This window comes from Apteryx mantelli, chromosome 29 (assembly GCF_036417845.1).
Source record: "Apteryx mantelli isolate bAptMan1 chromosome 29, bAptMan1.hap1, whole genome shotgun sequence".
Taxonomy (NCBI): domain Eukaryota; kingdom Metazoa; phylum Chordata; class Aves; order Apterygiformes; family Apterygidae; genus Apteryx; species Apteryx mantelli.
In genome coordinates this window covers 690,300-704,642 of record NC_090006.1, presented here as the reverse complement: position 1 = coordinate 704,642, position 14,343 = coordinate 690,300, and the positions used below count along the sequence as shown (strand labels likewise).

General features: G+C 48.5%; 1 protein-coding gene across 1 annotated transcript; it reads right to left on the bottom strand.

Moving 5' to 3' along the window:
- Positions 1-921: 921 nt before the first annotated feature.
- On the bottom strand, positions 922-1,845 carry LOC136994434 (olfactory receptor 6M1-like). The gene has a single exon (XM_067312247.1). The coding sequence runs from the start codon at positions 1,843-1,845 to the stop codon at positions 922-924; it is 924 nt and encodes a 307-aa protein (XP_067168348.1).
- Positions 1,846-14,343: the final 12,498 nt, after the last annotated feature.

The window sequence follows — 14,343 nt, the reverse complement described above, 5'->3', positions numbered from 1 at the left end:
GGCAACTTCATGATGCTTCCATGTTGTTGATGTGTTTCACTTCATGCTTCTCCCCAGGGTCCCTTAGCTTGCACCTTCTCTGGAGTGAGCCAATTAGTTCCCTTCATGGGAAAAGCAGGGGGCAGACAAGAAGATGCCAGAATTCACACTCTGCAGACAGAATGGATGCAAACCCAGTCAGCATCACTCGATCAGAAACTCTGATTCAGCTCCTGGAAGACGTCACAAAAGCAGCAGTGTAGCCTAAGACACACCTGATGTGTGCAGCAGACTCAGCCAGGCTGAGTCTACAGTCCACAGACAGAATTCACCACTTCCAAAGGCCAGTTCAACATACCTATCCCACACCATGCTGAATGGCTGTGTGGAAATATCTTTCCTTCCACTCACTCTAGCAATAGCTCATGGTAAGCTCAAACACATACATATATATATATATATCCATTGCATTCACTAAAGTCAGGTGAGATGAATCCTAAACACCCCAGTTCTTTAGAGAACTGGATTCAGTTGTCCACACGCAGGTGTCTTCTGCTATTTGAGATGCCCTAAGGAGCCCAAGACATCTTGGCAGTTGTGACAAGGGGCCTTTGGGACACTTGTCCCTTTCTAGAAGGGCTGCTGGAGGTCAGCTAGGATGTTCTGTGGCATCTCAGATGGCACTAGCCCCACGTGACTCTGGCTGAATTTAGTCCCTTACCAGTACAGAGAATGGAGCTGAGAGAATGCTTCACCTCATCCTCACATAGATACCACCTGGCTGCTTACCTGAATCATACTCTAAGCACCACTGAATCTCATCCAAGGAGTCTCATCTAAGCTGGCTAGTTTATCCCTATGAACGGAAAGGTCCCGCTCAGATTTTTCAAAGAGTAAGTACCAGTCATGATGATGCTCGTGGCTTTCCTGCCCTCTTAGTCATCACCAGGCCTTTGTGCAAAGCATTTTCAAGGCCTCTTTCATTTGCTCCTTCCTTAGGCTAAATATGAATGGGTTTACAAGAGGTGCCGCAATACTGGAGACAACAGGGAGTCTTTTGTTGAGATGCACAGAGGTCATGTGGGAAGGCCTGGCATAGACAAAGATGGAGATGCCAAAACCCAAGGAAAAAACAGTGAAACGAGAAGCACAAGTTGCAAATGCTTTCTGCCTGCCCTGTGCTGACGGGATCCGGAATATGGTTGAATTAATGTAGGCACAGGAGAGTACAGTCAGTGCCAAAGAGCCAAGGAGCAGGACCCAGGGCACCACAAAATCAACCCACTCAGTAAGCTGGATGTCAGCACAAGCAAGGTGTAATAATGGTGCACTGTCACAGAAGTAGTGGTCGATTACATTGGCACCACAGTATGGCAGCTGGGCTGCCAGAACCAGAGACGACAGAATCATGACAAAGGCACCCACCCAGCAGCCCAAAACAAGTGTACTGCATACCTTGCTTGTCATGATGCTGGGATACCTTAGTGGGTTGCATACAGCCACATACCCATCATAGGACATGACAGCAAAGAGGATGAACTCAGTTGTGCCCATGAGGAAAGAGAAGAAGAGCTGGCTAAAGCAGCCATCAAAGGAAATGGTTTTCTTCTCTGACAGGAAGTTTGCCAGCATTTTAGGAACCACAGAGGAAGTCAGGGAGATCTCTCTGAAAGACAGATAACTGAGGAAGTAATACATGGGAGAATGGAGATGGCCATCAGCGTATACCAGGACAATGATAAGAGTGTTTCCCAAGACAGTCACTAAATAAATAAGCAGGAACACAACCAAGAGGAGGATCTCCACCTCATGGATGTTAGGAAATCCCGCTAAGATGAACTCTGTCACAGATGTGCCATTCTCCATCTCTGTGCAGTCTCCGTCGTGGGAAAGAACACTAGAGTAATGTAGAGTTTTGAATATTTTCTCAGATGACATCTAGTAAGTTTTGGACATCCTGATTTTAAAGAGAAGTTAAGTCCCGACACATAGCTATTCAGGGTCGAATTCATCCCACCTAACTCGGATATCTGCAATAGAAATGTTTCTTTCTGAGTTAGTCAGCCAGTACCATTTTTTTGATGCTGCCTAGCCCTCCACAACTATAGAAGAGTCCTGGAATGACCGGTTCAGCCTAAGCCACCTGTCTTTTGAAGTGAGATTCATCATGCCCAACTGAAGGTGCTTGATTGAGTTGCTCATAAATAGGCATCCAGCGCCATTGGTGATGTCTCAGACATCCCCATAAGGCTAAAGTCTTCAATGGCTGGAGATCCCAATGTGTCAGCAAACGAAGCCTGCAGATGCCCACCTACAGGGTACAATCAATAGCACCTAAAGAGCCATTCATCCATTCATCTTGTCCAAAAATAAAGGCCTACATTTGGTCTGTTTTGGCAGTAACCTTTCTAGAGAGGCAATATATCCCATCCCAGCTGCCTGTCTAATCAAACAGGAGAGGAAGCCATCCCTAAAAGAGGAGCCATCCCTAAAAGGTGATTCAGGCCATTGCAGTCTGCCTCTCTCCATTGACAGTTGAGGAGTGGAAGATGACAGCCTTTGTGAAACAGCCACCACAGTTTGGTAGCACCAAGCTTCGCCTTTGCTCTTTGCTTCATATACAAAGGTGACATAGGTAGGTCTTTGCTGCATAGCTGCCTCAATTTCTCTGTAACTGTCATTCAAAATTACCATCAAATCATAACACAAGATAGACTCCTCTCACCCGGCATTTTCTGCACCTGAATTTTGCTTCCATGCATGCTCAAATGGCAATTAGTAGCATATTCAGTGTCAATACCATTGTTCCTATAGCTGTGTCTTTGATCTTACCTTCTGCATGAGTGACACCTCATATATTTCTTTTTGCTTCCTTGCTGAAGACAGCTGGGTCTGACTTCCTGATGAGAGTCTCAGTTGCGGCAACCAAGAGGAAAATTGGGGAGAGAGAGAGAGAGAGAGAGAGAGAGAGAAAGAGGATTCTACATTCCTGCTCTATGTCATAAGACCAGAGGGACAGCTATCTAGCTCAGTTACTTATTGCACAGCCACCAACAGGACGTATACAAGTAAAAAAGTGCATGGTGCATTGACCGACAGGAATCATAGTCTTAGAATAAGAAGGCATTCACACTCCAGTTGTTGGAAGAATGATGGATATCCTGTGTTAGAGTGGGGGGATGGACCCGGAGTAACGATGAGTCTCAATATGAGTATGGTCGTTCTCTCCTTTATTAGAGCTTACACAAAGTATATATAGACAAGCAATAAGCATGCGCTAGCAATAGTTACATGATTGGCTACAGTTTCTGTCCACGCGCATAAAGCGGATATATGATTGGTGCAAGGTTGCTGTCCACGCTCCGTCGACATTTAAGGAACCTAGTTCTGTCTAGACTTGTTTACCAGTTTTGTGAATACCTTCTTTTGTAGTGCTCAAGGCCGCTGCAAGGCTCGCTTGCCTTGGCCTACATTCCTTCCCTTACCCTGAGAACGGGATTGCTCATCCCAATCAGATCATGCCCTCTCTCGCTTAACCATTCCTCCACAATTCCCCCTTCTTGTTTATGAGCAATCCAAGTGTGGTGCACTACTTTTAGCAAAGCGTTCTTCAGGCAGCGTAGTACTACACATAAGCACAAACCTACAATGATAAGGATTATTAAAATGCGTAAGCCTTCAGTAAGCAACCCTATTAGCCACTGTGGCAGATTGCCAAACAGGTTAGTTAGCCATCCGTCTAAGCATTAACAAGCGCGGCACTACAATTACCAGCAGGCATACTGCTGTTGCATCTCCCCCTGCCATACTCAGAAAAGTCGCTTTTATCATACTGCTGGGAATTCCTACTGGGCAGGTTCTAAAGGGTTGCATAGCAGAAGCGAGCGACAGACAAAAGGCATGTTGCCCTGTATTGTTCGCCCAGGTAACACACAGATGTTGTCTGTGTTCAATCTTGTGGAGAGTCAGTACCACTGGGAACAGTATTCCCAGAAGCAGGATCTCTGTCTGCTCGTTCGCTAGATGAGTCATGGTGAGTCAAGACAGGCTTCACGTTCTTGCTGGGTACCCACACTGGACCACGATCTGTGGAGACACACATATAACCTCGACCATTAAAAACAATAGGGGCGGGCCCAATCCGTATTCCGGAGACTGGGTCCCGATACATTACTTTAAACTGTGGCAACGTTGTTGTATTATTAAACTTAAGATTTTGGTGGTGAATGATTACCGGGGGTTCCTCACGGTCGCCCATGAGACAAAGATAATTCAGGGTGAAGAGCGCACGGTGTGGCCTCTGCTGTGCGTCCGTCTCCTCACCCTTTTGCTTTCTGAGATAGTCTTTTAAGACTAGATGGGTATGTTCTATGAGCCCTTGCCCGGTAGGTGAGTGTGGAATCCCTGTAACATGATTAACCCCCCCATCAAGATAGAAACATCCTAAGCTTTTGACTGACATAGGCAGGTCCATTATCCGTTTTTATGCGCTCAGGCACGCCCAATATGGCAAAGCAGGCCAACAGGTGCTTGCACACATGGTGTGCCTTTTCTCCGGGTAATGCAGTTGCCCATATCATCTTGGAGAAGGTATCAATGGTTACATGCACATACTTTAATCGGCCGAACTTGGGAATATGTGTGACATCCATCTGCCATAATTCTAGAGCTTTCAACCCTTTTGGATTTACCCCAAGCCCAATACCAGGGCCGTGGTTCCCACATCTTGGGCAAGCCTGCACAATACCTCGGGCCTCACTCTCTGTCAGGCCGAACTGCCTTTTTAAGCCCTTGGCATTGTGATGAAACATGTCATGACTTTGCCTAGCCTGCTGAAACTTGTCCATAGGGGGTAGATGACACACTGAGCTAAGCAGGCTGTCAGCGAGCTGATTGCCTTGGCCTAGCCCCACATCCAGCTGGTGACTACGAATGTGGATAACACAACAAACTGCTGTCCGTTGGTTAAGCACAGACCGCAATGCGATAAACAGACTTCCCAATCTCGGGTTCGCTGTCTCCCGTATTAAAGCATCCTCCAATCGTGGCACTATCCCTGCTACATACATTGAATCAGTCACTACGTTTAGAGGGGTATTTAACCAATTAGTTAGAGCCCAAACTACCGCAGTCAACTCCAGGGTCTGAAGAGAATCCTGGGGCTGTCCTTCCATAATATGTTGCTTCCATTGGTTACTTTCCCTCCATACGCACGCTGCACGTCGCAAGCGCTTGCCTGCGTCCGTGTAGACAGTGACACCGTCTGGAAGTGGTTTCTCACTTACTTTGGATTTTTCTAGCCACTGATTTCACTTTAATACTTGCCACAGCTTTCCCTGCGGCTGGCACGAATGTACCTTACCACCGAAGCCCAACAGAGCATTTTGTATGGCCACAGCGTTTTGGAGCCACCATTCTAGGTCAGCCATACTGATGGGTATGCTAATATCGTCCGGCTCCTGGCCACTGATCTCTATGACTCTTGATCGTCCCTTGCGTATCAAGTCGCCAACTGCTTCGGTTCGGGTCTGGACACTCGTTTTTGGTTGTACGCTCAAAAATACCCATTCCAAGGTGTTAAATACATCTCTGTGATTTTTGCCTTTGTCAGCGGCATCGACCAGAATAGGGGAAAAAGATTCCCCATTGCTGTGTTGCCACTGGCAAATGACTGCATATGGTGAGTCTTTCCCATTGCATATGAGTAAGGATATGGGCAGGCTTAGGAGGCGGCGCGAGGACCACGATAGATGTAGTTTGTCCGTAATACGCTGCAATACTGCCTGTAGTTCAGGTGTCAGGGTAATCTTACTAGCAGGATTTGTGCCTCGCAACAAAGCTGTCAGGGGTGCGATATCAGTGTTGGAGATACCAACACAATGCCGCACCCATTGAATATCTCCAAGTAAGGTTTGAACGTCATGCAGGGTGCACAACTGAGTTGCGAGCTCCGTTTTCTGGGGTCAAATTTTAGACTCTGCAATGGACCATCCGAGATATTTCCACAGAGCCGTGCGCTGGATCTTTTCTGGTGCGATGATAAGTCCCTTTGTCGATAGAATGTCACTTAATTGTGTTAATGACTCGTCCGTAAAAGACTTTTCGTGGCAACAGAGAATGTCATCCATATAATGATAGATTATGGTGTCTGGCCATTGGTTTCAAAGTGGCTGCAATGCCCATGCGACATAAAGTTGGCACAATGTCGGTGAGTTCTTCATTCCCTGCGGCAAAACAACCCACTCATAACGCTCCGCAGGTGCAGCCTTGTTTGTTACTGGCACAGAAAAGGCGAAACGCTGTGTATCTTGAGGATGTAAAGAAATGGTAAAAAAGCAGTCCTTCAAGTCGACTATCAGTATGTGCCATCCGTCTGGCAGCATACTAGGTGATGGCATGCCGGGTTGCAACGCTCCCATCGATTGCATCTGTTCATTGACTTTGCGGAGGTCATGCAAGAGTCGCCACTTTCCGTTCTTCGGGATGACAAAGATAGGCGTGTTCCATGGACTGACAGAAGGCTTGATGTGCCCGGAGGCAAGCTGTTCGGCGACCAGTTGCTTGGTGATTTGCAGTCGCTCCTCATTCATGGGCCACTGGTCAACCCACACGGGTTCATCGGTGTTCCAGGTTAACGGTGGGTTGGGCGACTGCTCCCCAGCGCCCAGGATTAAAAAGGTTTCGTTGTTAGCACTGCTCCAATCTGATTCAACACATCCCGGCCAATCAAGGCCTCCAAAGTCCCAGGTAGGGGTAACACATACACCTTAAGACTGGCTTGCTGACCTTCTGGAAACTGCAAGTGGATTGGCTGTTTGCTAACATGAGGGATAGATTGTCCCCCAATGCCTGCAATAGATGTCGTCGGCCTTTCTACCGGCCATTGCATAGGCCATACAGTTCGGCTGATGATGGTAACGTCAGCTCCGGTATCCAGCATGGCTTCGATTTGCTTGGATGTGCCATGGTGTGAGATGATGACACTCATGGTGGGACACCAATCCATTTTTGTGGTAAAACAAACAGCAGGTCCGGTAGACCCGAAGCCACGGTCACCTCGATAGGGTTGGAGTTGCGGCGGATGGTCCAGTGAGGTGCCAAGGGCGACTATTTGCGCGATCTTACTGCCTTTAGGAATGAAAACAGGCAGGCAAACAGTATAGACCATGATATAAATGCGACCCGTATAATCAGCATCGATTACTCCCGGCAACACAATAAGTCCTTGAATACCAGCGGAGGACCGCCCTAGCAGCAATCCTCCGACGGAACTATCTTGATGGAAGAGAGGCCCTATCGCATTGCTGGGGATCTTCTGGACAGCGGAGTCAACGAGTGTGACGTCTACTGTGGTCTCCACGTCGATTCCCAGGCTCCCTCGGGTTGCGGGGCGGTGTTGCTGCAGAAAACCCCGGGTCACACAAGGGGGTTCACTTGTGTCTGCGCACGGCCCTTCCCCGCGCTCGCCCGGCCGTTTCCCGAGCAGGCTTTGGTGGCATGCGTGTCTTTCTGGCAGTTGTCACACCACACTGCAATACGACAATTGGTGCGAAGGTGGCCCGCCTCCCCACATCGATAGCACCGCCCTAGAAAGGGGGTGCCCAACACACGGCGCTTCGGGGTGGGTCGTCGGCCCTTCTGCACCATAGCAGCAACGGCGCCCTGGACGGCCACAGCGACGGAGGCACCCTGCTTTTGTGCCTCCGTCCGCTCCACCCGCAGTAACATCTCCTCCACCCCAGCCCCTTTCGGCAGGCTGGCCAGAATCTGCTTTGTGACCTTGTTGGCGTTGTCAAAAGCGAGCACCTTGAACATTTGGCCTTTACCGACCTCCGTGAGGTCAGGGTGTTGCATGATCGCCTCCCAGAGGCGGTCAGCAAAGTTGCTGTACTTCTTGGTCGCACCTTGCACCAGGTTCCCGAATGATGGAGTGCCCCCCCCCAGTAAGGAGAGGAAGGCATCGAAGGCAAGACGGGCCGACAGCTGGAGCATGGATGGGGGGTAGTTGGCTTGATCCAGGTAGTTGGACCAGGCTCCCTCGCCACACAGCATCTCAGCTGTGACCCCGCGCAAAGGGTCATCCTGGCCCAGGTGGCGCATGGCCTCCTCTGTGCTACGCTGTTGCCATGAGGCCACCCACAGTAGGTACTGGGCTGGCGTAAGTAGAAGCCTCATCAAGTTTTTACAGTCATAGGGGCACATCAGATCTGCTGTAAAGATCCAGTTGACGATCTGCCGAGTCGCCTCAGACTTAATGCCGTAAGTAGACACCGTATTCCGGGCTTGCTGAAGGATCTTCCAATCATGTGGTTCCCATTTTTTATCTCCCCCTCTGTAAACGATCGGGAAGGCCAAGGCCGACGGCCCGCCTCCCCCGGGGGCTGGCTGCCACTGTCCTTCTACAATGGCATCCTTGATGATTCCGTTCCACCGGGGCTCCCGCGGGACAAACCCACCGGAGGTCTGCATACACGGGGGAAGATCCCTCCTCCCGTCCCTCAATTCCAGCTTTTCCAGTTTTTCTGACAGCTGCTCAAACATTTTTAATAGTTGAGCCGTGGACGGCTTTGTCCCCATGGGGGTGGTAGGCGAGGCTGTACCTGACGACTCCAGAGATGATAATGTCAGGGGCTCCTGCCATGGCCTTGGCGGGGCTGTGCTGCCCTCCCCTGGTACGGGCGGCGACGAGGGCCCTGGGCATGACACACTGCTGGCTCCCTCAGGAGCGGACGGCGGCAAGGGCTGCAGGGGGGGGTGGTGGCGGAGGGACCGACAGTCGAGACGGCCCCTCTGTGGGCGGCAGAGGCGGGGCACTAGGAACTGTCCTGTCCTCCCCCGCCTCCTGGCAGGCATCCTGCTGTACTTCCGCGTTCTCGTCAGTATTCGAGCCGACTGGCTCGGTGGTAACTTCCCCTTTTCCCGTAGATCCGGCTGGACCCCCCCGTAGTTTTTGCAGCATCTCCGCCACGGTGCGATACGGTTTGCCCGTGGAAACGGTTCCCCTGATGGCAAACTGAGACCCGCCGCAACGACAGGAAGGGGCGCTGGGTGGCGCAGGGCTCAGCATTGTTGTGGCAGCAGCCGTGACCTCTCCCTCAGCCTTCATGGCTGCTAGGGTCTCTAAGACCGTGCTCCACAGAGCTCGCACCGCCTTAACCTCCTTCTTGTCCTTGTCTCCACCCTCGATGGTCTTATGCCACATTGTCTCTCCGAAATCTCGCCATTCCGATACGGAAAATAGCAAATGAGTATCAGGGAAATGTCCCCGTTTTTGCCCTAGCTTAATCAATCGGTGCAACTGCTTTTCCGGGGCATCAATCCCTCTCTTAGAGAGTATACCGGCGAGCAAGGCGGCGGCAGCATCAGCTTCCATGCTGCTCCCTGAGAGGCGGGGTGCGACCCCGAGGCCTCAGTGTCTGACTGGCTAGCGGCGTACAGTCAGCACTCCTCTCAGCCGTTCAATCCCCACTCCTGTCCTCTCAATGCTTACTGCAGTCTCGGAGCTCTCATCGGAAGTCACGGAAGTCAACCATCCTCTGCTACCAGATGTTAGAGTGGGGGGATGGACCCAGAGTAACGATGAGTCTCAATATGAGTATGGTCGTTCTCTCCTTTATTAGAGCTTACACAAAGTATATATAGACAAGCAATAAGCATGCGCTAGCAATAGTTACATGATTGGCTACAGTTTCTGTCCACGCGCATAAAGCGGATATATGATTGGTGCAAGGTTGCTGTCCACGCTCCGTCGACATTTAAGGAACCTAGTTCTGTCTAGACTTGTTTACCAGTTTTGTGAATACCTTCTTTTGTAGTGCTCAAGGCCGCTGCAAGGCTCGCTTGCCTTGGCCTACATTCCTTCCCTTACCCTGAGAACGGGATTGCTCATCCCAATCAGATCATGCCCTCTCTCGCTTAACCATTCCTCCACAATCCTGTAGACTTGGCTAAGCCGAAATCAGTGTAATGACAACTGAGCAATGATTTCCTTGCTCAGCATAAACCGTGGACGATTCTTATCAGAATAAGACCGTTCAACATGCAAAACAATTAATAAATATGAAACATCCCAGGGAAGGAGTTCCAGAAAGCCAGTGTGTGGCAGAAAGGCAAAAGTTTTTTTTTTAACTTGTAATGAAGAAGGTGCATTTCACAAAGACCACTAGTGCTTGATAGGTGGGCTGAGAAATGCCAGAAAGAAAAGTAATTGGATCCTTTCTAAGAATTTACCCTTCAGAGGCTTCACTTTGGAAAAAAAAAAAAAAATCCTGGGAGATTTAGATAAACAAGCCTCACATCAAGTTAGCAATAGTTGAGTGCCACATTATTCTGAAGGACTTTTTTTTTTCTTCCTTCTCCAAGACTTGATGTCTTCATGATGAACCAGAGAAAAATAGCATTTCCCAACTCAGTCAGCTCCAAGATGACTTCAAGGGTCCTGTTCCTCACAAAGACCACAGTAACTGGAGAATTCGTCCCACCTCCTCTGAGATGGCCTGTGGTATGAAAGTTTCCTCATCAGCTGGTCACTAAAGCCTTCCCTGGCATGTTGCATGACAATATCTGGGGACACTTGAGAGCTCAAGTCTATTGGGACAACGCTGTAGAACAAACCCCGGGGGAAGGCTGCCAAGCCAGCTGGAGTGAACCCTGTAATAAGCTGACCTCTGTATGCGCTCGTGCTTTTCCTCAGAGGGATATGGCTGTCTTGCTTGAGAGAAAAGCCTGAAGGAGGGCTGAGGACAGCACATCGAGGGAAGCTATTGCCCCCTGTCAGTCAGGGATGGTGAGGCCATAACTTGACTGCTGACTCTAGGGCCCTCCAATTCAGAGGAGATGAAGAAAAATATAAAGAGGGCCCAGCAGAACAGGGTTTGGGGCCTCCAGCACAAGTCCTGTGAAGAGAAGTTAAGAGAGTGAGACTTGTTTAGTCTGGCGAGGAGGAGGCAAAGAGGAGCTCTCCCAGGTGCCTTTAACTCTTTTAAGGACAGTCACAAAGATGACAGGCCCCCTAGAGACATCTGGAGGTCCCTTCCAACCACTGTTTCAATGGTGCGATGATTTTCAGAGGGAAGCCCTGGGGACACAGGTTCCTTGAGCAAACCAAGGAGATGCACATTCAACGGCTATAAAGGAAGTCTAGGAAGGAGATCACCTCACCTTGCTTGAGGGGAACAATTCAGGTGCTAAACAGAGGAGCCTAGTGCCATGTGAAATCTAGGGTATCCAAGAAGTTTTCTGTGGCTAGCAGTTATGACAGAGAATCTAGCAAACATGCATGCTCTTCCAGAGTGTCACCCAGAAGCCAGGCGTGTTACTGTGCAGGGAATCTCAGATGGAATTAAACACAAATATTGAGATTGAAGAAGTACTCCCCGGGTGTGTTGAATCTGGGTGTCTAAAGCTGAGCAATTTCTCTCAAGTCCTCTCAGAACCAAGGGAGGTGTAGGATTCAACCCAGCGTTGCACACATGGGCTTCCAGTGCAATTGGAGATGCTGTTTGGTGTCCTGTTTGGCATCCAGCCACCACTCTAGAAAGAGGACAGATCTTCTGTTGGTCCTGTGTCATAGCTACTGTGTCTCTCCAGGTTTTTCAAAGCGCCTAGGACATTGCAAGTATTACCTGATGCCTGTGTGCGGGCAACTGAATCAGCGTCTTAGTCCATGCAGTCTGTGGAGTCTGAAGAACAACTAATTAGCTCCTAAAGTAAACAACTTACCTTGGATAACTTACAAGAGGAATCCCACCCTAGGTGACTGGCTCAGATGGTGACATTCAAAGCGTAGATAACTAATTCTGCACAGATGAATCCCACTTCAGATGCTTCACTACAAGATACAGACAACCGCTATTGAGCAGCGATAGTTATCCACTCATCACTGTTCTATTTATCTGCTTGTCTGAGTGATAAAAGCCACACAAGGAACGAGGCCAAACAGTAGTCTGTCTATGTGAGTAAGTCTGCAATGTCTTAAAGTCACCTTTCAAAATTATTTAGGAAAGAGCTAGGACAAATCAAAGCCTGAGATTAATTTTGCCTCATTGCAGATGAAATTACAGTCCGGGCGTTTTCACTTGAACTCCTAATCCACATTTCCTTTGCAATCATAGGAGAAAAATTGGCAGTCACAGGGCGTAAATCACCTCACTCTACTGCAAATAACTAAAACAGGTCAGGGCCCATTTCCAAAGGGGCATTTTAAAATCTAGCTGTTGAAGAAAAATCTTCTTGAGAGCCTTGAAATCTTGGAACTTCTCTGCCTCTGGCTAGACATGCCCAAAATTGCTTCCAGTGAGGGAGTTTCCCAAAATCTCAAGGATCTATAGAGCTGAGACACTGCCCTCCAGCCACCTTCTGTTTCGTGGAGGTACATTACAGCATTGATTTGGACTTTGCCTTTTTGGGCTGACATGCCTTGCCTGCCTTGAGCTGCCTACAATGCAGACCTTTACACTTGAGCAAGTAGCTCTGACCTGCTTTGTAGTTAACATACTGAAATACGTGTGTCTGTAGGTAGTTCCTCTAGCCAATTTTTGGTGTCTACTTTAGGACAAGCTGAAGGAGAGGTGAGATGAGCTGAAGTGGGCTAAGGTGTCAGGGTAAAGAGACAACTGTATGCAAATGAACAAGTAAGAGAATCATCAAACGGCCCTCGTAAGCCAGGTTCCTTCTGAAGAACCACGGCTGAGTTCAAGAAAGAAACCCCTTCTGGCCAAACAGTTCAGGAAGCATTTCTTGATACAATTGTATTATCAAGGAGACTGTCAGACTTCTAATGAATATGAATTAAAAAAAAAAAGCAACTAGCTTACTTGAACTTCATCATCTTCAAAATGCTTTATTTTTCGGATTCTCTTAATTTACTTTGTGACCAATTGTTCATACTACTTGTTAGTAGGAACTGATGAATGAATTGCAAAAGAAAATGTTATTGTTCATTTGTTGGAATTCATTGAGGGAAATATACTTCCAACTTTACCTGTGTTAGTGGAAAGTCAGCGCGAAAGAAAGGGAAAGATGGGGATTTTTTTTTCCCATTAAATTAGATTCTAAAGATTGTGTGAATACTTTGCCACTGCCTTCTGTGTCCTGCTATGTCAAAGCCTTTTAAAAATGTAGCAGAAATTTACAGATCACAAAACCCCAGCAACGTCTGTATTGGGTCACACATGGGGCCTGTGCAACCCAGACAAGTTTCTCTTGGTCGGGCCTCATTAGATGGTGATCTAGAGAAGGTAATTTTTCACTGTCAAGCCATTTAGGTCCTTTCTTACCCTATAGCCATGTAATATGAGTTTGAGTTTTTGTACTGAGTTTGCAAGGCCTCAGGACTGCAGCTTCTCAGGCCTGCTCTGGCTGAACTTTTCTTGACCTGCCTGCAGCTTTTTAAAACAGAAGTTTTAACTTACTTCAGTTCTTACAGCAATAACAAGCAGTTGTTCTGTGTGGAATGCGATATTTACAGCTCCCACATAATGATGCAGTAGAGAGAAATGCAGGCCTGGTGCAACAGCAGAAGCCTTGAGAAGTGCAGATGCAGGATGCGGTGTAGAGGAGTACCGGCACGGGATGGCAAGAGACGGGGCACAGCTTGGCGCTGGAGACCCCGCAGCTACAGACCACTCACCAGTGGTCGGTGTAAGAAACGCGCACCTGGAGCAGGACAAAACTGGTTTTAGGCTAACAAAGAGAACAAAGCAACAGTATCGAACATAAGTAGAAGGTACCATATGTGGTAATTTCAGAGATAACGTGGAGAGAGAGAGCAATGAAGAAAGAGCAAGGCGTAAAAAGTGTGTTAGCAAACATGTGAAAATACCCCCAGGTGGATACTAGAGTGAGGAAGAAGAAAGCACCAACCTGAACATCATCTTCCTCTCGGTGAAGGACTCCAGATGCTGACAACTCACTGCAACAACCCACCAACAACACCAGAGTGAAACTGCCAACCTTAGGACTCAGGGTAGCAGGGGAAGGGTGAACGTAACACCAGGAAAAGTGGTAGAAACTGAAAAGTGTGCGTCTAACAGTTTTAACTGTATTGGTATTGCTTCTATATTATATTTCTCTGTCTGTAATAGTTAGATCTGGACTGGTAATGGTTCTCGGATTAGACTGCTAAGACATTCTGAATGGCAAAACATGCACACACACACACATACACACACACACAGAAGCATGACTATATCCTAGGGCCAAACAGTCAGTACAGCGGTCCCAGGGAGAACTCAGAGCACTACTGCTCTGTAGTGTGGGCGCAGCCAGTCTGCTCTGGAGGGGGGCTGGCCTCAGCACTGGACCCCTTGGTCTGCACTACTTGACTTAGAGGATAGAGATTGCTCTCTGCAGCATGCAGCAGTG

What these genes read in the sequence shown, in the direction of transcription:
- LOC136994434 (XM_067312247.1), bottom strand. Translation starts at nt 1,845, where the DNA reads ATGGAGAATGGCACATCTGTGACAGAGTTCATCTTAGCGGGATTTCCT.